Source organism: Lycorma delicatula, chromosome 1 (assembly GCF_047948215.1).
Source record: "Lycorma delicatula isolate Av1 chromosome 1, ASM4794821v1, whole genome shotgun sequence".
Classification (NCBI taxonomy): domain Eukaryota; kingdom Metazoa; phylum Arthropoda; class Insecta; order Hemiptera; family Fulgoridae; genus Lycorma; species Lycorma delicatula.
The window spans coordinates 45249959-45276902 of record NC_134455.1 but is presented as its reverse complement, the minus strand read 5'-3'; the positions used below and the strand labels follow the sequence as shown (position 1 = coordinate 45276902).

Here is a 26944-nt window from a genome sequence, read left to right as displayed (position 1 = left end):
AACTTTATTGATGTTTGCCTATAAGAATGACATGTTCAAAGGAAAGCAATTAGGTTAGATGTTTAAATGACAGTTTCTATGTAATCAGAGTTCATAATAACATCCAAGCAGTTGACCTCATGTGATACTGAAACCTAAACCTAACCTTACTCTTAAATAAAAATATTTTATATGATCTTGTTGAAAATAACGGCCACTGAAAACTTTTGTTTTCTGTGTGCCAGACTTGATAGAAACAACAGAAATTTAAAATGTATAAATTTAAGTTACAAATAAACAAGTTTAAAGTTTACAAATATTTTAATTATTCATGATTGGTTACCAGAAGGCTCAGGAATGTAGTTGTGAAAATGTTATTGCCCAGTGTAAAAGAATTTGGATCATAATATTACATTCTGCCATTTAGAAGGTTAAGAGAGTGTCCCCGTAATAAGTATAATTATATTAAACCGAGGGACATCTGAACATTTTCTGTTTTATAACATTATTTTTCCTCAATCCTCTCAATAAATTTTTGTATGTTATAATTCTTATAACTGTAAGGTTAACAAGCATATAATTGCATTTGCTCTTATGCTTATATATTACATAATTAGGACCTTATAACAAGTAATCAAAATTTCTCAGTCTACTGTATCTACCTCATGAAGTACCACTGAGGTACACTCTGCAGCTTGTACATTAAAATCAGTATTGACTTACAGTATGAGATTTTTATATTGTACAGTATCTGAACACAAGAACTCTTTAAGCTGACCTTCATTCATTTAGTTTATATGCTGATTAAAAACTGGGCATGGCATTCAACTAGGATCATACTACAAAAACACAAATTAAAAAAAAAAATTTTAGGAAAACAATTTGAGGTTTTTTTTAGTCTTAGTGGTTTTAAACCAAATTTCTGCAAATTATTTTTGTAATTGCTTATTTAAAAAATTCTTTGAAATAACCATATTTATTGTAATTTTTCTTTTGTTGTAACCACTTAGTAAGAAGAAGATATTTAAATTTTCTTTAATGATTGCGTCAATGTTATTTTTTCAAATAATTAAAGAATTTTTTTTAAGTACTCGTATGTCATAAACTAAAAATGTATACCCATGTGTAGTAAAAAATACAGAAAACTAGCATTTGCATAGAATAATAATAATTTAATAAATTTTTTTAAAAATTATTGCTGGTCTGCACGCACTTATTACTGTTATACATTCCATCAATTCAATTGAATTGTTCCCAGATTAATACCTACAAAGGAAACTGTAACAAATACATTATAGGTAGAATATATTAACATGTACCTAGAAGAAAAAATTCTTTCTAATCACTATTTTGAGATGCATGTGTTCATTATTTTAGTATCAAAAGGTAATAGAATATTACTCATAATATTAGATTCGAAAACATACATCTAGTAAAAGACAAAAATTTCAGATTTTTGTAAAATTTACAAAAATTGTAAAACTTTTTTACTAGCTCCTACTAGTTGTTAAAATAAACAATTAACCAAGAATATATTTCTACACAAAAAAAATTCAAAATTAGGATGAAAATCAGAAAATGCAACAATATTGAAACAAAACTTTATAAAGTAATTTTTTTTTCACTTAGTTCTTCCTATGAATCAGAAACTGGCAGGCTCATTAGTTCAGTTGTGTGCTCATTAGTACCGGAGGCACATCAGAAGACCTAGGAAGGATCTTGTACTATGGGTGTAGTTTATTTATGCAAAAATCCATCAAAACAAATTTCCTTCATATCATCTCAGCTTGAGCTTTTGTGACTTAACTTGTTTTGTCATATTAATTCATTCATGAACGCTGAGTATGTGAATGTTTCTTTTTTCACACCATGTGAACCGTGTTTGGAAACCTGCTGTAGTTTATAAATGTGAAGTCTTCACTAAATACAACATAAGAGTGGATATTTGTACATTCCAATTTTGACTGCTGCAAGTATTGGAAGATACAATTCCTTCACATCTGGTGAAACTTGATTTGTTGTTACATAAACAGACAAGTGCCAGGTTTACCTTTATTCCCATTATATTAGTCCACAAGTAATAAAAGCTCTGTTTGGCAAAGGATATTTGTAATTTGTAAGGTTGTACACAAATTTAATCTTCTCTGATATTATAAAAGACTTAAAATTTGAAGAAGAAACATTCTATACTTATTGGTTTGATTGGCCTCCAGGACCACTATTAGGTATTTATTTAGAGGATTAGATGAAATTACAATCTTGTAGCATATGAAAAAGCCATGCCTGACCAGGATTCAAACCTGGGACTTTCGGATGAAAGGCAGAGATGGTACTACTAACACCACAGTGGCTGGATCTTTCATGGACTTCAATTTACAAATTAGATGCTGTTGATAGTTGTTTTCCAATTCAGTCTTTACTTAATCTCCATAATTTCAGCTCTTGTTATCTATCAAATTGCTGTAATTACCTGATTTGTAGTATCTGCACTTACAAAAACCGCATTTGGAGCACCCATTTATTCTACTATTTGACGTATATCCAATTTCTAAAGAAAACATGCCTGCTGGAAATTCTTTCTTCATAAAAAAATATATGTGAATGAATAGCCAGGTTCAGTATCTGACAAAGAAAATAATTAAAATTGCATTATGTTTACATTAAACAGGGATTTATTGTCAATTTTCTACTTTTTATAAATTTATTGGACAATTCAGCCTACACTGGAAACTCACAGTAATGTGATGTGTTTTTGCATGTTAACGCAAAACTTTTACAAAAATAAAAGTAGCCAAATATATATATATATAAGAATACTAATATTGTTGCAAAACAGAAAATGACACTAGTATGAAAAAAAGTTTGCCTGTTGTTAGGTGCACTTACTCTGTAATGTTATAAAAGTTAAAGAAAGACAAAACTGAGATACTTTGTTTAATGTTCATGACGTTACAAAATATTTAGGCAATAGAAATCCATGCCAAGCTTTACTAAATAATTTATCCAAAAAGAGAAATGTACTTATACCTTTAAAAATGAAAAAAGTAAACTTGCAGAAATGTTGATACAACACTAAATACAGTATATCTTCATTTACAAATGTTCAATATGAGACTACCTTTCGTAACATGGCAGACGTCTCATCTGTAATCAGTTTCCTTTCAAAATCTTATTAATAATGTCTTGATCTATGGAGCAGCTGATTGTATTATCCAGTGCCGTTGCTTGTTGACATTTCCTGGAAGCAGAGTAACAAACACTTTCTTACCTTTAATGTAACCCCATACAGAGAAGTATACTGGAGTTAAATAAGTTAATAGTTGTGGCCAGGAAATTGTTCCACCACATCCAAAACAAGTTGGTACTTTGCTGTTGAGATATGCGACATCTGCATGATGATAGTGTGGTGGCATGCCATCTTGCAAAAAGAATTCTGTGGCCATTAGATAATGTTCAAGCATATGCAGTTACAGTTGATTGCAGTAAAGAAAGAACAGTAAATTTTGTGACTGCTTACAGCACAAAAAAACATTTATCTTAGGGGCAAGTCTTGTACATGAGCATTTGTGTGACTTGGGTTCTGCTTACCCCACATCTGAACCAGTAAATTCACTTAATAATGCTGGTATGGAAGGTTGCTTTGTCACTGAATATAATTTTACTAAGGTAATTAACTTCAGTCTAAATTTTGTTTAACATGTTTACAGAAAACTCTGTTCGCTTTTCTTTAATCACCTTCACTCAAAGCTTATATCAGTTTTAATTTGTAGGGTTTAAATGACAGTAGATTATGCAATACTTTCTATCCCTTGGAATATTCAATTCTATCCCATTGGTTTACCTGGACTTCGCAAATGAATGTCTGCTGTACGTATTCGATTACCACTTCAGTAACTGAAGGTCTACACTTACCTGGTATCCTTTGTGGTACAGAGCCACACAACCCGTTGTGAAACAACGGACAATGAAACAATTGTACAGTAAGTGCATGTTCTAATGGATTAATTGGAGAAAAGGATGTCTGTTTTATTGAATTTCAAGTACAGTATGCTTAATTTAATGTACATCTCCAGGCCTACAAAGAACATATATTCACATTCATTATTATACCTTATGTTAATGCTGTACTTGGCATTAATAAATCTGAATTATTATTTTTTTATTCATATAGTACTTGCTTGTATTACATAGCCAAACCCAGATTGGAAAAAAAATGAAAATACAATTTTATTACACACATGACTACACATTATACTATATAATGATAGTTCTAAAATATTGATTACAGTATATCGAGAAAAAAAAATTAGAAATGTATGATGTTTGATTTAGCCTACTGGTGCAAAGTTCCGGTAAGTAAAAATTGTCAATTTTAAATTGCTTACATGACTGGTTTTGCTTCTTTATAATAATTTCTTAAACAATCTAAAATTTTCATTATGGTCTTGTTTCTGCGATAAATTAATGTATAAAATTATTGCATCAGTCGCATCACAAACACTAGAAAGGCTGGATTTTTAATCACTTTCTCTTCTTTTGCTTCATAATTTTCATTCCACAAAAGGACTTAATCGGTTATTTCTGTATTATTCTTAATTCTGTACTCAGGATCAGTATCGTTCGCCATCTTCCAACCATTCTTACATGTAATTTTTAGTTATCTTTTTTCTTCTCTCTTAGAAAATAGTAAGAAATTCACTCGCTTCACAAAATCATTTTTCCAAATCTTTTTCAACTTTGTCATTATATTTAAGCCAATGTTTTCCAAGCATGTGTGAGGGTCATATTTCATTGACTGCTGTACATAATTTAAATTAAATATTTCTAATTATCAAATATCTTTTTATATTATTTGTAATTTTTTCTTCACATTTATCTTCAATGAAACCATCATCCTCTCTACAAGTACGGTAAGTTTTTCATCAAAATACCTCACCTGGCATAGCCTTTTGCATGCCACAATCACTTCCTGATCCATTGTTTGTGTTAAAGAGCTTTTGTTGAGTGATAAAAACAAGTATTTCATTTTGCACTTTCATAACTAACCAATTCTTCTGGTACAGGATGTGCCAAAGCATTATTTAAATCAAAACGGCCTTTACTTTATCAGCAGGTAGGGATTTTGAGGGTGTCTTCTTGTTACTGTTTCGTGGCAGGAATGAATTTGTTAAAAACCAGTCTTCAAAAATTACTAAGTTAAACCAAGTGTCTTTGGAAGAATAGTAGTTAGTAATGTACCGGAATATTTTGCATGATATCTTTAGCATGCGGATGACCATCTTTACCAACGACAACCAACTTCAGTTGATGTGTGCCATTAGCATGTTTGCACAGCTTAAAGCTAAAAATTATCCCTTTTTTTTATGCCCAGGTAGATTCTTCTCATGCCTGGGTATTTCGTGGAAGAGACCTCCAAAATATATACCACTTTCATCAGCATTATATTCTTGGGACAGCTGCAATGATTAGTCTTTTGAAGAGTAGGCATAACTTTGCTTTAAATGGTTTTATTTCAACAGAGGCATTAGCAGCTTCACCATGAGTTACATGACTTGTTAGGCCATGACGATTTCTAAATCTACTTAGCCAACCTTCACTGGCATCAAATTTTTTGAATTGGCATATTTTTTTGTGAGTTTTCAATTTCAATTCAGTGTATACGAACTCCTTGACTGTGTTACTCCACAAACCATTTTAATACAGAATTTTCCAGATTCTGATAAAAGGCTCAGTTTGTGAGTTGGTCTTAGAAAGCTATGATTTATTGGAAATTTATGAAGTTCATGCTTCGATTTTTGAATGTGTAATACTGTTACACTTTTACTGAATTCTTAACAAATCTTACCAATAAAGTTTCTGGCATACAGACAAATGCCCGTAGACATCTTAAAAACAAAGAATCAAAGCCTAAATTACTAACAAATTAAAACAATTTACAATTATATATATATATATATATCCTGGTAAAAAATAAACTTATAAAACTAATACGTCTGTACTAACTAAACAAGAACAATTAACACCTGAAAACTGCTTTTCAATCACAACATGCACTGCACTATAATGTAAATAATGTAATGTGTCATCCGGCGCACTGTTACCATAAATTCGACACGATGTAGGAAAGTTGGCACTGTTTATTTTACAGGTTGGTAGTCTATTATGTCCATTGTACCAAGGTTCATTATAGTAGGCACTTTCTGTACCATGCATTAACAGACTATCTTTGAGGTGATTGCTTATTTAGTAATATTTTATGCAATATTTATTTGAGTTGTCACTGAAGAGTATTACTCGATTTGGAATCATAAAACCATAAACAACACAGAGTACAATTTGCACCAGTATGTTACTCCATGCTAATTGAATTTACTCACTGGCCATACCATCTAGTGAGAATGTCGGAAATCTAAGTGTTGGGCAGGAATGAAGCTTGGACATTTACTATATTCAGTGATGTATCAAACTATTCTGAAAGTTATTTACTTTTTTCATTATTAATGTTGCTCATAAAATGACTGAGATGTTTTAAGCAGATGTATGATTATTGCCAATCAAGCCCTAATCAAATTCAGAAAGCAGTTTTTTTTTTAATTTACATGTTAAAGAAATTCTTTCTCTTTTACCATGTTTACTTAATTGTAAGTTGTAAAGGTCTTCGATTATATTTAAGAGCTATAAAAAAATGCATTTATTTTTCTATTTTTTCTTCTTTTATTCATTCTCATATGATATTTTATTGCTCATCAATTCAGTACTTACATCAAAACTCAAAAAGTAATTTATGAAAACTTCTGTGGCAATAAAGACATCAACTTTTATGTAAAGTGAATAATCAGTTAATGGAATAAAAGCATTAATTTTGTTAAAGCTAAATTCAATGTGACCTACACATGATAACTAACAAAATGCACTAAGTCTGATTTAACAAGATATATCATATTTAACTGGTAAAATCCACCAAGCTCCTATTATGTTTTACATGGGATTGCATTTTAAATATGAATACAAGTAAGGTATGTCTCCTAATGGGTTTTATCATATAAAAATGCTATAAAATATAGTTTTAACTTTTATTATAATGAATTGATTGTCCTTACCATTAGCTAAAACATTAATGCTGAAATAAATCCACTGTGTCATTTCTTGATTTCTGTGTTTATACTGTATTAATTAAGGACTAAATGGTCACATACCTTTCCTAGGTCATGAGGTGACTGGAATATTACTGTTAAATGGTTAGTGTCTCTGTTTTCAGAATTTAATTTTTTACTCTTGCCTAAAAACTGTTTAAATACTGTTACTTTTAAAAGAGTAATAAATTAATATTTTTCTAAATAATGGTTAGCTTTAATGAAATTTTTTGTTTTTGTTACCATAAAAATTTTATATTTTATCATAATCTTTGATTTCTTTGTAAATAAATTGTTTAATGTTGTAGTGATCTGCGTGCAAGGATTTCTGAAAAGCGAAGTGAACCTCATTATAGACATGATGAGAGGGAACGTGAAAGGGATAAAGAACGACATGAAATTGAGAGAGAAAGACACCGTCCTCATCGTTCACCACCACCACGACCAACACCAGCTCCACGTGATAGAAGAAGAGGTATTTCCTTTCTTTTTTTACTCCTCAAATTTACAGATTGTCATGATCAGGTACCTTGAAAAAAGTGTTCTTGGCACATTGAAACCTGTTTATCTCAAAAACACTGTAAATCATAAAAGCAAATCCCTTCTTTTCAGAAGGGATTTGTCAAATAACCTGTTCACTTCTTTAGGCATCACATCTGCCTCTACTTGCTGATTGTAATTTCACAGAAAGATTAAATTTTGATAAATATTGAATATTTTTAAAATATTGAATTATATTACTATATTAGTCCCAACATTTATCAGTTAAACTAAGTTCGCACACCTCAAGCATTAGCATCAAAATATAAAATACTGCATTATATATTTTTAGTTTTAAATTTGTTAATACAGTCTTAGTTGATACTATGGTTGTCCAGAAAGAAATAATTTTTTATTCATCACAAGCATGCAGCTTCACTCAACAGTGAATCAAGGCCAGCTAGTATTAGTTGTTCTGCTAGCACTGTAAGGGATTTTGTAGTTATATGGAGCATGGGTCTTTAGCATGTGTTTATAATGAATAAAAAGAAATTGAAGATCCCACCAACTCGGAAGTACAATCAGTCATATGTTTTTTGAATGCACAAGGTGTTTATCCTATGGAAATTCATCATCAAATTACTGCCATATATAGTGATAAGAATAAAGGATACTTGAGAAAAAAGTGTAGTTTGTGGCAGAAAAACATCTTTCCATGACAAACAATGCTCAGGATGTCCTAATCTTATTACTGAACAGCTGAGAGGCAGATTGACAGACATTGAAGACAATGCCATTTCATTTTAGACAAAGTTAGTGATAAATTTCCTGTGTGTTCATGAGCTCTCTTATGTGAAATTGTGACTCCTAAACGGTAAAATTTCTGATGGGTCCCGAGAATGTTGACAATCAAAAAAAAAAGAAAAAAGAAGCCATTTAGTGGCATATCATTCTCAATCCCCTTCAAAGCCAAAAAATTTAAACAAACTATCAAAACACAAAGTAATGGCACAGCACAGTTTTTCAGGATCGCCATGGAGTCTTATTGTGTGAGTTTATACCTCACTGAGAGACAAAATTAATGCTGACTCTTATTCAAAAATTTTAAAACTGCCACCATGGTCTTTTGACTTGTGGTGTGTGTTTGTTTCATGCAATGCATGTTCTCATGCCACAAAAAAAATCTTTAATTTCTCAGAGGGATGTTTTTGATCATCTGCCATACAGTCCAGATCTTCCTCTAAGTGATTTCCACCTGTTTATAAAATTGGAGTTTCTTTGCAGGAATCACTATGAAAATGACTGTCAAGAAAGCTCTTCATGAGTGACTTAATGAACTGGCGGCAAACTTTTTGATGACAGCATACAAAAATTAGTGTCATGATTTGACAAATTCTTTATGTGGAAAAATAGCTTAAAAGATGTAGTTGTGCATATAATATAAGATGTAGATGGTGATAAATCTTGTTGCCATTTTATGCAGATGCTTTATTGGCCACTATCTTTGTTATTATGATTTTTTATTATGAGTTTTGCCAATGAAATTCCTTAACATTTTAAATTGTGCAACAGACAGTGCTACGAATGAAATGTATAACATGCTGTTGAGACCTAGTAACAACATTATCCAGCAGTCCAATTAAAACCATAATGTAGTATTTCTTTTAGTATTGATACCATACCAGTTGATATCAACAAGCATTTGGTGTACTGTGTGATTTTTATTGCATTTAAAATTTGTGACTTTAGCAGTGAATTATGAAATTTTGTGTTACCTTAGAAAATCCTTTATGGAAACATTTGAAATATTACAAACAACAGATGGGGATGAGGCTTTAAGCCTGACTCAAACAAACAAGACGTGGAAGCATTTCAAAGATGGCCAAACTTTAACTGATCTGTTATCAGTTTGGATTGAATATCTTCATTCAGGCCAACCTTCAACACCCAAAAGTGATGGATGAAATTGTTGTAGAGTTATGGAATTGATTCATTTTAACAGTCATTTAACTATTTTGTGAGATTGCTGAAGATCTGAGATTTCAAAATCTGTATGCCATGAATTTTGTCGTAAGTCACTTAAGCCAAATTTGTACCTTGCTTTTTAACTGATAAGCAAACCAGAATTGAGTTCTGGTTGAAGAGTTTCTGAATAGCTAACAAGGGTAAAAACTTGAAAAAAATATCACTTTTGTTATGAACATGGATGGATATATTGATATGATATTGAAACAAAAAGTCAATCATCATAATGTGTGTCAAAGGTTCCGCATGACTAAAAAAAACAAAACAACTGTGGACATATGTTAATGTTGGATGTAAAAGAAAGCAGAAGAAACACCAGCATAGAACATCAAGGTGGAGAGGAGCATGGTGATGACAATGGCTCAGTACACAGGTACTGCTTGTAAAAATTCCTTATGGAATTTTTAGTGTGGCTAGCACTAGAAATATGTGTGTGTGTGTGTGTGTACAAATTGTAAAAAAGGCTTACATACAGTGTTATCCCAACCACAATAGCTAGATTTTTACTATGTCTTTTATGTACTGTATTTTCTTAGTTTATGACTTCGTATTTCTTTGTTACTATCTAGTGATTAACAGAAACAATATATTTTTTCCTTCAAGTAGAACTAGCAATAACAGTAGTATTAATGGCAAACAAGAAAAAAAAAGAGAATTTTTTTTATCTGTGCATCCTTATTATGTTTTAGAGGGATTCATTACAAGACATTTGAAAAAAAAATATTTATGAAGCAATAAATAACTGAAATATGATTGTGCATCCTTATTAATTTATGTTTTAGAGAAATTAATTACAAGTAATTCACAAAAAATAACTGAAATATTTTTTTTTTTTTTGCGGAGGGCTGCAAACTGGCAGAGATATGTGCTGCAATTTTTAAGTCATACCTTAGGTGAAATAACCAGGCTATAAGAAGATTAAAAATTAAGTAAGAGTATTATATTAACCTAAAAGTAACAGTCATTTGTAAAATGATAATTAAATGAAGTTATGCAGAAGAAATAATTTCTTCTAAAAAAGATTTCCTTTACTTAAAGTTGGTTGTTTTTCTGTATTATAGTACATTAGTATCTATAAAATCAATGTAATTAATTCTTACAGTAAGAGATTTCTAATAAAACATTGTATTTTTCTAAAAAAAAAACCCCCTGTTATTCAGAAAAAAGAATCCCTTTTAGTTCCTTCTGGATTTTTCTTTCTTAATTGGAAGAAATCAGTTAGATACCTTGATCTGTTACACTGGTCCTATTACAATATATAACTAAAAAGAAATAAAATTAGTAGTTATAGATACATCTTTTATTGTTTTTTAATGATGTTACAGAATTTGCTTTCTTTTTCCTGCTTGTTGATTTTTTTGTAAGAAATGATTTTAATTTTTCATGGAGAATTTTTTTTAATGATATAAGGTAAGAATCATGTTGATAAACAAGAGAGTTAAAATTGTAATCTGTCTTAAATAGTAATCTATCTTCATTACTTATTTGATTTATGAAAATTTTGTGTGTTTAGGTTCACCAGAAATAGGACCATCTCGTAATATTGAAAGAGAAGCTCGTGAAAGAGAGGCATGGGATAGAGAACAAAGAGAGCGTGAAGGGCCTGATAGAAAAAGAAGAGGTAGGAGCAGAGAGCGGGATGATGAAAGGAGACCAGGAGGAGGCCATAGACATTCATCTGTGGAACGGTTTCCTGATCCAGAAAGAAAAGAACAGTCCTATAGCAAACCAGATTATGAATATGATCGGCCTAATGAAAAAGAATTCTATGAGGTATAAAGCTGCCATAATTAAAAATATTTTAGTTGTTTTAGGAGCAATGTTCATTATTTAAATTACTTTTTATGACTTACTATAAAATATTACATAACATTAATAGGTGCAAAAAAAGACTGTTAATTAGATAAAAATTGTTAGTTATAGATGATCATTTTATTTTGTTTTTAGGTTCTTACTGTACAGAGACCAGGTTTCAGTGAAACCTTTTTTATCTTTTGATACAATTTTGAAATCTGTTTACAAGCCTAATAAATGTAATCAGTCATTTAAAGACTAATAAAAACATCATGATTTGTTAATCATCAGGTATCTGTAAAATTATGGTTATGGATATGAATGTAGGAAGAAATTGTTGCTTTCCTCCTCCTCCCCATAGCACTATATTCACTTATGCAATAGTGCATAATAATACCTTTTCTTATAGTAACTTTGGATAGTCATATTAGCAAAACTTTGTTTTTGTCCAGTTTACAACACTTTGTCATTACTTTGATGCTAGCTCTAGAGCACCATTTCCCAACCTCTGGGGGTCGTGAAATTAGCCTACAAATTTACAACATAAACAATATTGAAATCATTTTATGAGAAAAAAGATCATTCATTATAAACATTTTATTTACATTTTACCTATTGGGCAGTGCCTGATAATTACCAAATTTACACTTCTTAATCCTTGGGACAATAAGACTATTCCGGTGATACACAGGTATAAGGGCAAATGCCAATTCCAGGGAAATCATATTTACTTGAAAACTGCTACTAGAAAATAGATTTTCCAGAAAGGGAAAAAGCCTTTTCACAGAGATGAGTTGCGGCAAAAGGGATTAATTATTTTCAGTGCTTCTGTGACTAAATTTCCATATTCACTTTCAGGAGCAAGCAAAAGAAATGTGTAAACTTCAGATGTGAATTATAGTTGTAACATTTTATCAGAAAACATTTCAATGAGCTGCTGTATCTCAACTGCAGCTTTTTCACTAAATGGATTCAGTACCCATCTCTTTGAGGGATCTTTTTTATCTGTGAGAAATACTTTGTTATCCAAACTGATGAATGTCTCTTGCATCCAAATTTTTCTCATTTGAAGTGGAGACATGTCAAAATGTTTGCTTTGAAGTTAATAATCGAGATATGAAGCTTCTTAATGAAAGTATGAACTTTGTCAATAATAATAATTTTTTTATCACATCCTTGTAAATTCACATTCAAATCGTTTAAATGCAAAAATAAATCAGCTAAGTAAGCCAACAGCAACATTTACTTATTGTTTTGTAAAAACGTTAAGAATGACGTTCGTTTATTCTGGAAAAATGTTATTAATTCATCTTGCAATTCCAATAACGAGCTAACAAATAACCCTGATATTATAACCATCTGACTTTAGTATAAAAAAGACTTTCTTTTCACCATTTCATCGCATAGTTTAGCAAACAGCCTATTCTGTAATGGTTGATTTTTAATGAAATTAAACATTTTTACAGCTCTACAAAGAATTTAAGATTTTTCAGCATATATTTTATGACAAGAGTGTGTCTGTGAAGGAAGCCATCTATCCATTCTGCCCTTGATGGTATAAGATGATCTTTTAATATTTTTTTTCAGAAATCCACTTCTTTCCTGTTACTGCCTTTGCACCATCATTACATACACAGTACAATCAATAAAAAACAACTTATAAAACATCAAAGACATGGTGTCCTGTTGTGTGACCGGTTATTGACTTGCAAAACAACATATTTTCTTTGATTGATCTGTCCCGTATCTTATTCATATCTCACAAAACATAAGAACTGAGAAATATTTGCCACACCACATCTGTTGATTCATCAAATTGAATACTAAGAATTTCACTTGAACTTGCTGAATTATCTGATCATGAACATTGGCAGCCATGGTACTAATACACCTTGATACTATGTCATTAGAAAGCAGGATTTTTTCAAACGTTTTGCTTCTCCACATTTATTAAAGCACTGACCATATCAATTGCAACAGGAAATATGATGTTTTCTGCGATTGTATGGGGTTTGGACATCTTAGTTAATCTAAATGCTATGTAATGATCAGATAATTCAGCAAGTTCAAGTAAAATTTTTAGTATTCAATTTGATGAATTAACAGATGTGGTGTGGCACACCTCTCAATTCTTATGTTTTGTGAGATATGAATAAGATACTAACAGATCAATCAAAGAAAATGCTATGTGGAATAAAGATTATTGTTATTATTAGATAAGTTGCTTATTTATCAGTATGGCTTGATTTACAAATAGAACCTTGTTGATTTCTCAAAGCATGTAATTTTTCAAAAAATTCAAAAGGCTTTTATGATTGGATGTTTAGTTTCCAAGTGTCAAATTAATTTTGATGGCTCATGCTCTCATTGGAGAGGGCTTGAAAGCAAACAGCATACTGTGGCGGCTTTCTATTCAGTGAGGTAAAACTGTCATTCTACATTCTTGTCTTTTTACCAATCTATTTACTGGATGTAGATGGCTCACTTTTCTTTTCACAAATTTATCCATTTTGCATAAGAATTTAATTGGAGGGGAGGGGAAGAGTTACACCATTTGACCCCACACTAAAAAAACCAAAACCATTGTTCTCAATGAAACTACGCTTTTAAAAATTAAAATAAAGCCACCAGACACTTGCTTATCATTCAAAACCAGACTGACTTTCTTAATCCTGTACCCCTCTTTTATGCTGCTGAGAGCTGAGATTTGTATCATATACATGTTCGAACATGCATGTGGTATGCTAGCAGACCAAATTGCAAGGAGCAAGCACACATTAGTTGGCATCCGTAAATTTATAGGTGCTTGTGTACATGCCTGCTCATACCTGTAGCTAATAATGAAGCTAAATAGTTTCAACAAGGTTTATTGGGAGTTGATTTAGGTTCCCAAATCAGTTGATTTGGAAGTCAAGAGTTCCAGCGTTCAAGTCCTAGTAAATAAAAGCAGTTACTTTTATATGGAGTTGAATACTTTTTTTTTCTTTGTCTTCAGTCATTTGACTGGTTTGATGCAGCTCTGCTTCCCTAACTAGTGCTAGTCGTTTCATTTCAGTAACACATCCTACATCCCTAACAATTTGTTTTACATATTCCAAACGTGGCCTGCCTACACAATTTTTTCCTTCTACCTGTCCTTCCAGTATTAAAGCGACTATTCCAGGGTGCCTTAGAATGTGGCCTATAAGTCTGACTCTTCTTTTAACTATATTTTTCCAAATGCTTCTTTCTTCATCTATTTGCCGCAGTACCTCTTCATTTGTCACTTTATCCACCCATCTGATTTTTAACATTCTCCTATAGCACCACATTTCAAAAGCTTCTAATCTTTTCTTCTCAGATACTCTGATTGTCCAAGCTTCACTTCCATATAAAGTGACACTCCAAACATATACTTTCAAAAAATTTTTCCTGACATTTAAATTATATTTCTGATTGAAGGCTTGTTTTGCTTGTGCTATTCGGCATTTTATATCGCTCCTGCTTCGTCCATCTTTAGTAATTCTACTTCCCAAATAACAAAATTCTTCTACCACTTCTACATTTCTTAATTATCGATAGTTCCTTTTACTTTCTTAATCACTAGAATTCTTATATTTTCTACGTTCATACATCAGCTGCAATATATTGTCTGAAACCCAAGGTTTTCTACCAGTTCTCTTTATTCCGCCTAAGTTCTAAGAAGTAGAATTACTAAAGATGGACAAAGCAGGTGCGATATAAAATGCTGAATAGCATAGACGAAACAAGCTTTCAGTCAGAAATATAATTTGCTTACATCAAAAATTAATTTAATATCAGGAAAACATATTTGAAAGAATATGTTTGGAGTGTAACTTTATGTTAAAGTGAAACTTGGATGATCTGAGTACCTGAGAAGAAAAGATTTATAGGCTTTTGAAATGTGGTTCAGGTTAAAAATCAGATGGGTGGATAAAGTGACAGATGAAAAGAGGTGTTGCAGCAAATTGATGAAGAAAGAAGCATTTGGAAAAATGTAGCTAAAAGAAGAGCCAGACTTATTATAGGCCACATCCTAAGGCATCCTGGAATAGTCGCTTTGATATTGGAGGAGGGACATGTAGATAGAAAAAATTGTGCTTGCAGGCAAATTTGGAATATGTAAAACAAATTGTTGGGGATGTAGGATGTAGGGGATATACCAAAAATGAAATGATTAGCACTAAATAGGGAATCTTGGAGAGTTGCATCAAACCAGTCAAATGACTTGAGGACAAAAAAACTTAGCCTATTTGCAAAAAATGTGCTAAGAGTGAGTAGTAATTAAATTTAACAAATTAACTAATTTTTATTAGGCTTATTCCTTTTTTAATGTGGCTGATGAATTTATTAACAGTATAGATCTGAACATTGTACTCTTGGACTTGTATAAATTTAAACTGTGTAATTAAAACACACACTCAGAAAAAATAAACGTTTAGTGTTTCTTTTCTGTCCAGTAAAGATAACAAGCTTTTTAAATGGAGAATTAAGGGACAGCATTTATCGTGTGAATCTTGTATGTCTTAATCCTTTTTCATATAAAATATTTTGAAAATGTTCACAAAAAGTGCTGATAACTCTAAAACGCAATAAAAAAATAAACAAGTTTCAAGAGAAAAGCTCTTAATAGTGGTAAAAAAGTTAAAAATAACAAATGCATATCATTAATTAATCCTTGGACAAGAAATTTGGGGGAAATTGTAAGACAAAATATTTATTTGATATTCATAAGGGAAGAAACATAAGTAATAGCTGTACCTCATACAATTGCACCAATAAAATATGAAAATTCTTACCCCAGACTTTTTAAAGTCTGGGAGGACTTGATTTTTAATATGATGAATGTTTGTATATCTCCAATAAAATTGAAATTAAATTCTGTTTGATCAAAAGAAACAAATGCTAAATTGAAAATTAATGAAGTTAATGAGTAAAATAAAATCAAATGTGTAGTGCGTGTTTTATATCTCAGATGAAAACGTTGAATTGAATTTATCAGAATCTATTCCTTATATTAAAAAAAATTAAAAGAGATCAAAATTAAAAATTATTTCAAATCTAAGAGAAAAATTTGGTGCAATAGTTGCCAGATCATGGTCTGGAATAATGTTAATGAATTTCAAATCTACACGACTACAACTTGCCAATTAGCACAGGAAAAAATATCTATCCCTAAACCAATTGAAGGTCAAAAAATTCAGGCAGAAGTTGAACAATAAAAAATTGATTTCTATGAAAATGATGATAATTTATTTTAGTAAACTTATGCTTTGAGCAAAATATAAAATTAGCTTTACCAGAAATGGTTACATGTAGAAATGCTTGCTATTGTTTAATCTTGGAGTAACTTTACCCTAACTATTATTTTATTATCTTGAATTCCTGGCTGACTGACTGACCCAACTGTGATACACTACTTGGTCTTAGCTGACAAAACCGAGAAATTCTTGTAATATATCAAAACCCAGTTTTGCTCATAATTTATAAATGTAGGGCAGATTTAGAAAAGGTCCTTATTATTGATATGTTAGTTTGTGGTAGCAATAAAAAAACAATGTATGACAACTATACTATCCAGATAAATAGAAGAATTTATAAAAAATATGTTTGTGAACTAGAATAATCAAAACAAGGAAAAATTTACTACATGGTTAAATACAGACAAATAAGTGTTACAAACAAATCCTGCTTCCTCTGTTTGAATATATCAACTTTGTAAATGAAAAACTTGAGACTTACTTTTGCATATTGTGCCATACTTATTCATATTCAAGCAGTAAGTATAAAACAAAGAAGAGAAAACTTGCTAAAAAATGAAATACTTTTTTCTACAAACTTAGTAGGATTTGTATTATAAGACAAAATCAAATTCATCCTTCACATTTAACCCAGTTTTATCTTTATTATAAAGAAAGTAATGAAATTTATCTGAAATTTCTCTTATTTCTTAGCTGAATAAATGAAACATGATTTCCAGTTTTATGTACAAAGTTCAGAAATGAGTTAAACTACTTATGAAATTTTAGCAAGTTTGAATTTATCACAGACCGCTGTGCTGTTCAATAAAAAAACTTCAGAAGCCTCATTAACCTCTACTACCATCAGGTTGACTTTGGAAAGCATTAAGCAGTTTTCATGCCACATGCCATGGAAAATGTGCTTGTGATGAAGTAGTTTGAATTGTCAAAAGATCTGTAACGTGAGCAAATCTTCAAAAAGGGCTTACAAGGATCAAATATGCATGCACCTCACTTCAGTTATATGAATTTGGTAAATAACTTGTTGAAAAGTAACATATCAGTTTATAAAAGATGAGGATGTTAGAGCTATGAAGACTAATTAAATTTACATTTTACAGAGCACAAAACAGTGCCAGGAACATGATCATTCCACTTTTTCCTCAAATCTGATACAGATGGCAACAAAACAAATAAGTAGTGATAAATCATTTTAATTAGATTATTGCTTTTCACAAAATCAATTACAAAACTTAAAAATGTAATCATGCACACATAACCTTTGATTAGAGACTAGGTTCAGTAATATATTGGTTTGATATGGAAGTGGATGATGAAAAACTACTTGAAATGAATGAATTAATACTCCCATAACTGGTCTTCCAGACATTTTTGTTTTAGTTAGAGCACAGAAATTACAGTAGAGAAGATAGATGCTAGCTCTCATTTGTGAAGTTTTTGTAAAAAATTTATGTACTAGAAGTGCCTGTGAAGACCAATAATTTTATAAATTTACAAAGAAAAGTGTTCAGAGCATTAAAGCAAAGTAGTACAAACAAAAATAAAGAATTTTTATAATTTCTTATTATAATAATTATGGATCAGTTTTTAATTTTTTTCATTCTCATCTCAAAATATGAATATATGTTTTTCGATGTTAAGATTTGTAATTTATTTATTTAGCATATGACACCAAAACACAACACCAATTACAGTCAAAAATACAAACAAAGATTTAACAAATTAATATATGCTACTGATTCTGGAGTCGCAATCAGGAAATCTTCAGGATTCCCTGAAGATTTCCGGTCACTGGTGACCCCCTTGGCGGTTAAGGTTCTAATAATCGCTTCAGATCAAATCAATTTAAGTAACTTTGTTGTATCACAAATCAAGCAATACATAACCCAGTGGGTTGGTCTAGTAGTGAACGCAGAGCAACCATCTTCACAAATCAGCTGATTTTGAAGTCGAGAGTTCCAATGTTCAAATCCTATAAAAGACACTTCTATGCAGATTTGAATACTGATTGTGGATACTGGTGTTCTTTCGTGGTTGGGTTTCAATTAACCACATATCTCAGAAATAGTCGACTTGAGACTGTACAAGACTAAACTCATAATACCAACCTTCATTCATCCTCTGAAGTAAAACCTGACTGTGATTCCTGGAGACTAAGCAGGAAAAAAATCAAGCTATATATGAATATTGAATAATATTGAAATGCACTAGAAAAACTAAGCAATTTTAACAAAACTAAAAAATACAGGTTGTGTTATTTAGCTACAAAAAAAATTCCATAAAAATCTGAACTGTTGGGGAAAATACACACATGGTTACTTAAACTGGATGATCTGGTGTCAGTTGACCGAGTAGCCCATGGCTGTGGTAAGTATGATACCACTCAAGTGATGAACCCTTCGGAATGTCATTTTTTCGGGTATTGTTTGATGAATAGCAATGTATCTCCTCACGTGTCACATTTATTTTATGCCTTATGTCACATGAAATTTATTCCAGTTACAAATAAATGCATTTGAGATGATATTTTTCAGTTATTTATATGGTGAGTTACCATGTTATCATGTAAAACAGTGGTTCACTATTTTGATAAGTTGATGGAATCTCTTTCCTTTTAAAGCATAACTAAATCATAAATGTTCTAGAACACTAATAGAATTTTTAGAGGATCACTTCCTTGCATGAGATTTGGCTCTGCAAATGATTCCTTGATGTTTTACAATGCCCTTAATTGGTTGGAGACAATATGTCATAGTATGCCGTATTATTAACTGGAACATTTCTTACCATTAACAATAAAATAATATCTAGGTTGAGAGAAGTATCACTACTACTTGTAAGAACATGGTTAAACTCTTTTTGAAAAGAACATTATGTATGATTGTTCATTCTCACTCCTGAAATTTACATGTTTTAACAAACGGAAGAAAACATTATCAACTTATTTCCTGGATATTTTTCTTCATTGCTGTAAGAGCACATATGTCTCAGTTTTGTTAATGTAACCAGATTGGGAGAAGTATATATTTAGCCACATGTTTTGGGACAAGGGAAAGATGCAGAACAATCAACCCAAGAATATAGTAAGACTCATCTGTCTAATGTAGTAATCTGCTAAACAGTTTTTTGTTTAATTGAAGTAACATTGTTTTATCAGTTCACTTTACTGTAATTCTACCCAATCATAATTGTATTCCCCAAATATAGGTCACCATACACAGCAAACACAAAAGCTCTCTCAGGAATATGCAAGTATAATTTACATATTCTGTAGACTACTAAAGATAATTTGACAATGCAGTAACTAGGAAGGGGATCAGAAATATGTTAAATAGCTTGGAATTGTGGGATGTTCAAAAACATTATTCTTCTTGAACATGGATCATCTTAAATGTAAAGTGAATTTTAGCAGTTGAGCAGGGTTGAAGCAGTTTTTGGCTTCATGATTTCTGAATGTGAATAATAAGTGTTTGCTGGGTTTGGTTATCTCAGTACCTGAATAATTTAAAAAAAAAAAATTTTTTCTTTTCTTTTTTGCATTGCTTTTAAATACACTAAAACTGAATAGTATTTTACTAATCATTTCAAATAGAATGCAAAGCTTAGCTTCGTTTTCTTAATTATTTGTCTATTGTTTTCAGAGAGATGAGTTTTCTGGATCAGGCAGAGGCAGAGGAAGTGCACTAATGAGAAGAGGTATACCACACCCATCCGCTAGAGGAATGCCATCACGTTTTAGACCTCCTGTTATGGCAATGAGAGCACCACCATTTATTCCATTTAGAGGAGGCTTCAGACCACAAATTCCTCGTGCATTCTCACCACGTAAGTCACCTGAACCACCCTTCCGAAGAGGAAAGAATTTCTAAGTGAAATTCTTTAGTGCTGAAGTCGGCAATATTATCTGCAGCCTCTTTCTGTTTTTTTTCTTTTATTTAATTTAAAATTTCTTCATTTTCATATGATAAATTATTTCTCTCTGAAACTTTAATTGATGTTGGAAGTTTCATTAAAGGCTTATTTAATTATTTGATATAGGTAGGATATTGAACTATATATTGTAGGCACTGACAAAAAGAAAATATCAATTGCTATTATTTATATACCTATTGAGTAACAGCTTTGATTTCTCACTACATATTTTGTTTAGTTACCTTGTTTAAAGGTAATTACCACAAAATTTATTAGTATGTAAATTTTACTTAATTGGTGTATACTTAATTAGTGATTACTATTATCTTCGCTGACTGAAAGACTATAGTAACATTGACATGACCTAGATTAGATTAGATGTGTTTTTTTTTAGTTTGTTTACTTATATTAAGCCTGTCAGATGTTTAAAAACAATATATGTCAGGATTCATAATTTTTAAACTATTTTAAATTGTTGCTCTTTTAGGTTCTTGTTCCTTTGCATGAGATATTACTTAAAAATTGTATTATTCAAACTTCGTGAAAAAGGATTTCATTTTGTGGTTAATAATTGCTTTAAATGTGTTGGTGTAGATAAAAAGCACAATTGTTGATAATAATTAAATATTCTTCCATTAAATTTTCATTGAACTCCTAAATCAAGAGTTAAAATGAAACAGTTGGATTTTAGGTATTTTCCCTTGAATTGCAGGTTTTAAATTTATTTTATCTAGTTTTGTTGAATCATAAAAATTATTGTAAGCAAAATACTTAAGAGAAGAGTGCAAGTTCTTAGTGAAGTGCATTATGTTTCAGTTTATCACAAAAATAAACAAAAGGGAAGTTTAAAATAAATATTTTAATAGGGTCTATAATAAAATATTGGCATTCTTTTACAGTTTAGATATCTCTTGCACAATGTAGGAAAATGTATACTTGCCTTATTTTTTAAATTCGTATGTTGTTCTGTTTCTATTTTATTATAATAATGAATTTAATATTTTCTCTTTAACTCTGGCTACTGAAGGGAAACACACAAGTTTAAGGTGTAACTAATTACCATTATTTAGAGGAAAACCCTATTTAAATTTTAAGCTGTTTTATCAACATTTGTATAAATGCCATTTGATTATAACATGAATTTGTTGTAGCATTTGTTTAGTAATCAATGAATACTTTAAAGTTAAGAAAATAAAAAAATATTTTAAAGCAATATATGTTTTTTGTTCCAAAATAAATTCAATAACTATTTCACATCTCAAATTTTTACATTTTAATAAATGGGACCATATAATCTATGTATAGTTACAATAAAAATATTTTAAAATTAAGATATAAATTTTTTTAGCATTATAGTAAAAAAATTTACAAGTTATTAACTTGGCAATCACTTTTTTTTTCGTTTTGGCAGACACTGATACACAAGAGTAATTTACTGTGTTAGTGTTGTGATATGGTTATGGTTATTTCAAGGAATTGTGAGTTTTTTTTAAATTTACTTGAAATTCTTTAATAAAAAAAGAAAGTTTTGCCTATTATAATATACACATTTCTTCATTGTTTGAAAAGTTCTAAACAAAAAAAAAAATAAATTAATTTTTTTAATTTTAGGTTTTTGCAATGGTTTGTTACATAATTACTTAATCAAATGTGATGTTGCCTTTCATTAACCAGACTAGACTGTAGTAACTTCTTTTCATGTGTTACTTCTTTTCATTTTTCTTGCTTACCTTTTTATCTGTCAAAATTTTTTTTTCTTATATTATTTTCTTTATATTAATTTTTTCTTGCCATCATTAGAAAATTATATCCAATTTTGTATATATTTTTTTATTCTATTTGCTCCTTGTGTTAAAAAATTTACAGTTTTAAGGGAGGGTTATATGGTGTGAAGATCATAAAGTGGTTGATTTTTTGTTTCTAACGCATGAACATTATTGATTTTTACAGGAATAGGATTTTTCCCTCCTCCTTTTCGCCCATTCTTCATTGGTTGAATTTTGTACATTGGTTGAAAGAGTGTACAGAGTAGTTGTATAGTAAAAAGTTTCCCTGTTAAACTTTCAGTGAACATTGTGAAAATATTTTTTCATTTTAAAACATTTTGGTTGTATTTATTTTTTCTATCATAATAAAAAAGTATATTTTATCAATTATGTATTTGATAAAAAAGGAAATATTTATTTTACATTGTAATTTTTATAAAATTTCTTGTGCAAATGGACAAAACTAGTCAGATAGGTATGTAAAATTACTTTCATAATTTTATAAATAGTATGAATGATATATGTTTACATACTGTGTAATTTAATCAATAAGCTTGTTTATATATTGTTTCAGGTTTTTTCTTGTAAATATATATGTGTAAAACATAATAAAACTTCTTTTTGTTATTTATTCTGTGTCCATTCCTCTTAATGTAGTACTCATTGAAAAATGATCTCAGTAAAGAATAACTCTTTTCCTGATATATAAAAAAGTCAAAATTTTGTTTTTGTCTTAAACTTCCCAAAGAAATTAGTGAAATTTTTTATTCATTCCCATTGTGGTGATACAACTAAACCTTCATTTCATTATCTTTATCACAGAAGTATCTGTGTAAATAATATTGCAGTCAGTGAGAAAAATTCCTTATCTTCATTGAGCGCCAAAATAGAATGTGTTTTCCTAATTCTATCAACTTATAAAATTCCAAATGTTTAACAATATAGTAATTACATATTGTCTTAATACATTACTGTAACACTGTATCCTTTAAATCCACAGTTAAATCTAACCTAATTATAATTTAGACTTATTATTTGCAAATTAAATACCTTTGAATACTAGATGGTGGATACTGGTGTTCTTTGGTGGTTGGGTTTCAATTAACCACGCACATCTCAGAAATGGTCGACCTGAGTTTGAAGACTACACTTCATTTACATTCATACATATCATCCTCTGATTTAATACCTTATTGGATAATATAAATGCCTGTAGTAATGCCTTTTCTGTGTATATATAAATATTCAAAAATAGAAGATACTCAAATTTATATGAACAAATATAAATTTGTATATTTATAAATTCAAGTTATAAAATTATAAGCTTTCTATTCTGGACTACTTAATAAGTTCTCTCTACATTGACAGTTTAAAATAACTATTCTCTCAGTTTCTTTAGGAAGTAGTTAAACATTCTACTTTCCGGTATTTGCACTTGTAATCCGTTGACTCCCTTGGAGTAAAATAACACAGTTCGTGTTTTTTTTAAGGGAGTTAAGAAGGTTTGAAGTATAAACCTGTTAACATACAATACCAGTTCGTAATTATGATATTAGTGTGTGGTATATAGAATAAAGCAGGTACTGGCACATCAAACTGGAAAATATTAACTTTCCTGAGGTTTTTATACATCTTTGCATTAAAGGTGTGATGAGAGCTGGATCACATTGGTGATCCAGCTCTCATCACACCTCATAACTTTTGGTCAGTCATTAATCCTAATATTTTATTTTCTGTACTTTTTCTATCTGTGGTGCAGTAGACATTTTTCAATAAAGCTTCTGCACTTGTAATGCAGTATTAGATCAAGTTTATTGTTTTTTCTTTTATTAAAATCATATTACTAAGAACCATACAGCCAGTATTAAACCAGTGCCACAACCTATCTAGATTGCCTGGAATTCAATTCTCAGTTCTTCTGTCTAGTTTGGAGCCTTAACATCAGCAAAGATTTAAAAGAACTACCAAATCGTACCACACATAAATTAATGTACTAGGCGTATTTTTAAGTTAAGGGATCTGTTAAACAAAAATCAAAACCGAGAAATATGAATAAATTTTATTACTTATACTTAAAAGTACACTTATTTACTACTTTTCAAACTGCCTTCAATTTGTACACATTTTTCATAGTGTTTCACTATCTTCTTCATTCCCTCTTCATAAAATTCTGCCACTAGTGACTTAGTAACACCATTTTTCAGTAATCAATCATCATTGTCAAACCTTTGTGATTCAAGCCACTATTTAAGGTGAAAAAGAAAGAAACTAATAGCTGGGAGATAAGCTAGGGCTGTAGGGTGAATGATTAATTAATTTTTTTCACTTCACTTGTGGCTATTGTCATGCTAAAATAAAATCCTGTATAATAGCATCTGATGTTAAAATAAGAAATCCAGGCACACTTTTGCTTACAGCCCAAAATTTCATAAATTAAAGATCATGAAACATAAAAAAGACAATTGTGACATGTTCTAAATGAATGTCATCACTGTCACTCATAATATTCACTTGAATATTACTGTCACTTCAAAATATTGCCTTGAATTTTAACCGTAGTTGTTTTTTTCCATCTAAAATCAGATTAATACTTCTCACTTAATAGGATCACGAATTGCTAGCACTCATTATAAATGGTGAATATAAACAATAACAAAATGACAATTATTGTAACTAACAGCTGACCTATTGATTGAAATAACAAAGCTACACAAGCATCATCTGTTTATATCACGTATACAGCGACAAATTCAAAACTGACCTTGCTTTAAAAACATACCTCTTTATTTATATGGAAAAAAATTGTCCTGTACACAGATCCCTGTGGGTAGATTGGTCCGATTTATAAAATGACTTATGTGACAGATTATATCTTGAATGAGTAACGATAAACTTACTTCCTTAAATTCACTAGTGAGACAAGTGAAATTTATTACTGTTTACTGTTCCATTTATGTATTACATGATGGTGCAGCGTAGATGTAAATTGTAAATCACATTGGCAGGATCCTTGAAATTCTACACATGCAAAAAAGTTCACATCTCTTTGCAGTCGCACACAAACATACAATATATAAAAAAAAAAAACAACTCCAAGAAACATCATTCAATATATATTAACTTGTGTACAGATGCAGTGTTTGTTCCAATCAAATATCTTGGAGATATGGTAATCTATTTATTGTGAATGAATTAATTCAGATAATGTGAAAGAGAAAAAAATTTGTAGAAAACTCCTTTAAAACATTCTCAGAATACATGAAATGGAAATACTGTAAATTGTGTGGAAAATAAAACTCATTCCTCTTTTTTTTATAAGTAATTTTTAAAATAACAAAGTTTTACATAAGAAAGAAAAATGATGAATTGGTGTTTGCATACAGTGACCTACCAAGTTAGTAATCAATTTGCTCTATTTAAGTTATAAATAAATCACATAACAGTTATACAAGATTGGTTGAAGATTCGTATTATGACAAGAATAAATTGATTATTAGTGTGTGTATCAATTAACTTGTTTAAATTATTTTGTGAGCCTTATCAAAAATAGTTATTTTAATTACTGTTATTCATTTCTGTATTTTCTTGTGAAATATGAATTATTTCCTTGTAAAATGTTAATTTAAAAAAATTTCTTTGTATCAATTTTTTTTATTACAAATATTAAAACATATTTATTTGGTAGCTAATGAAATTAATAAAGTTAGATAAAAAACCTATTGTTTCATTATTTTAAAACCTTGTTAATAATTGTTTAATTATTAATTAAGTCAGCATAATAGGAGTGAGTAATATAAAATGAATCTGTACCAAAATTAAAAATTGTGTAAAGTGTTTTAGCCATAAAATTATCACAAATTAAAATAGCATATTTTTTTGCAGATTATATTAATTTCATTTGGAAAATCATTCTGTATCTAGATAGTAAATAACATAATTTTATTCTTAGTTTACATTAAATTCAAAAAATAAAAATTTCCTTCCTATGAAATAACATTTTTAAAGATAGCAAAATCTCTTCAAGATGCAATATATAGTGTAGTAAGGCATTAAAAATTAAGCAGCATTAAAAACTGATGCAAAAGATGGACAACTTTATTACATCTTAAAAAAAAATAAATAGTATTGATCAATTTTTAACTAAAGTTCATTTGCAAGCAACATGTTAATTTTATATATTCCTACCCTTTTACTACTTAATAGAGTTGGTTAAATAATTACAGTAATGCTACTTTAGTGTGGTGAGCATCACTATATAATGGATAGCAAACAAATAATTAAAACGCCTATATGGTAGTATATAATACCAACTTAATGCTAGAGTTTATTTTAGAAGCCATGTTAAATTATTGCACCCTTAATTTACCCCTGTTCGAGGAATTGTTTGCAAAAGTAATGATGGAATATTGTATTGTCACAACCGTAGTAACTGCACAAAATTTCATCAATCAGCAATGTCTGGAAGTATGTTAATTTGAGGACAAACATGAAAAAACATTGTGGATTAAAATAAAGCAAATAATAATAAACATCTATAATGGGCCAAAACTTAAAAAAGACTACAATCATGCAATGGAAGAGGTCAATTTTTAAG

The 26944-nt window shown here is 30.0% G+C and overlaps 1 protein-coding gene across 6 annotated transcripts in view; it reads left to right on the top strand.

Annotated features, from left to right (window-relative positions):
• LOC142317780 (uncharacterized) overlaps positions 1-22964 on the top strand; it is a 93980-nt gene extending 71016 nt beyond the window's left edge. For all 6 annotated transcript variants that reach the window (XM_075354358.1, XM_075354350.1, XM_075354332.1 and 3 more), the window contains 4 exons: positions 7421-7587; positions 11131-11390; positions 20314-20497; positions 22535-22964. In XM_075354358.1, the coding sequence (XP_075210473.1) occupies positions 7421-7587; positions 11131-11390; positions 20314-20497; positions 22535-22581 (658 nt within the window). In that variant the 3' untranslated portion in view covers positions 22582-22964. The remainder of the gene's footprint in view (positions 1-7420; positions 7588-11130; positions 11391-20313; positions 20498-22534) is intronic.
• Positions 22965-26944: the final 3980 nt, after the last annotated feature.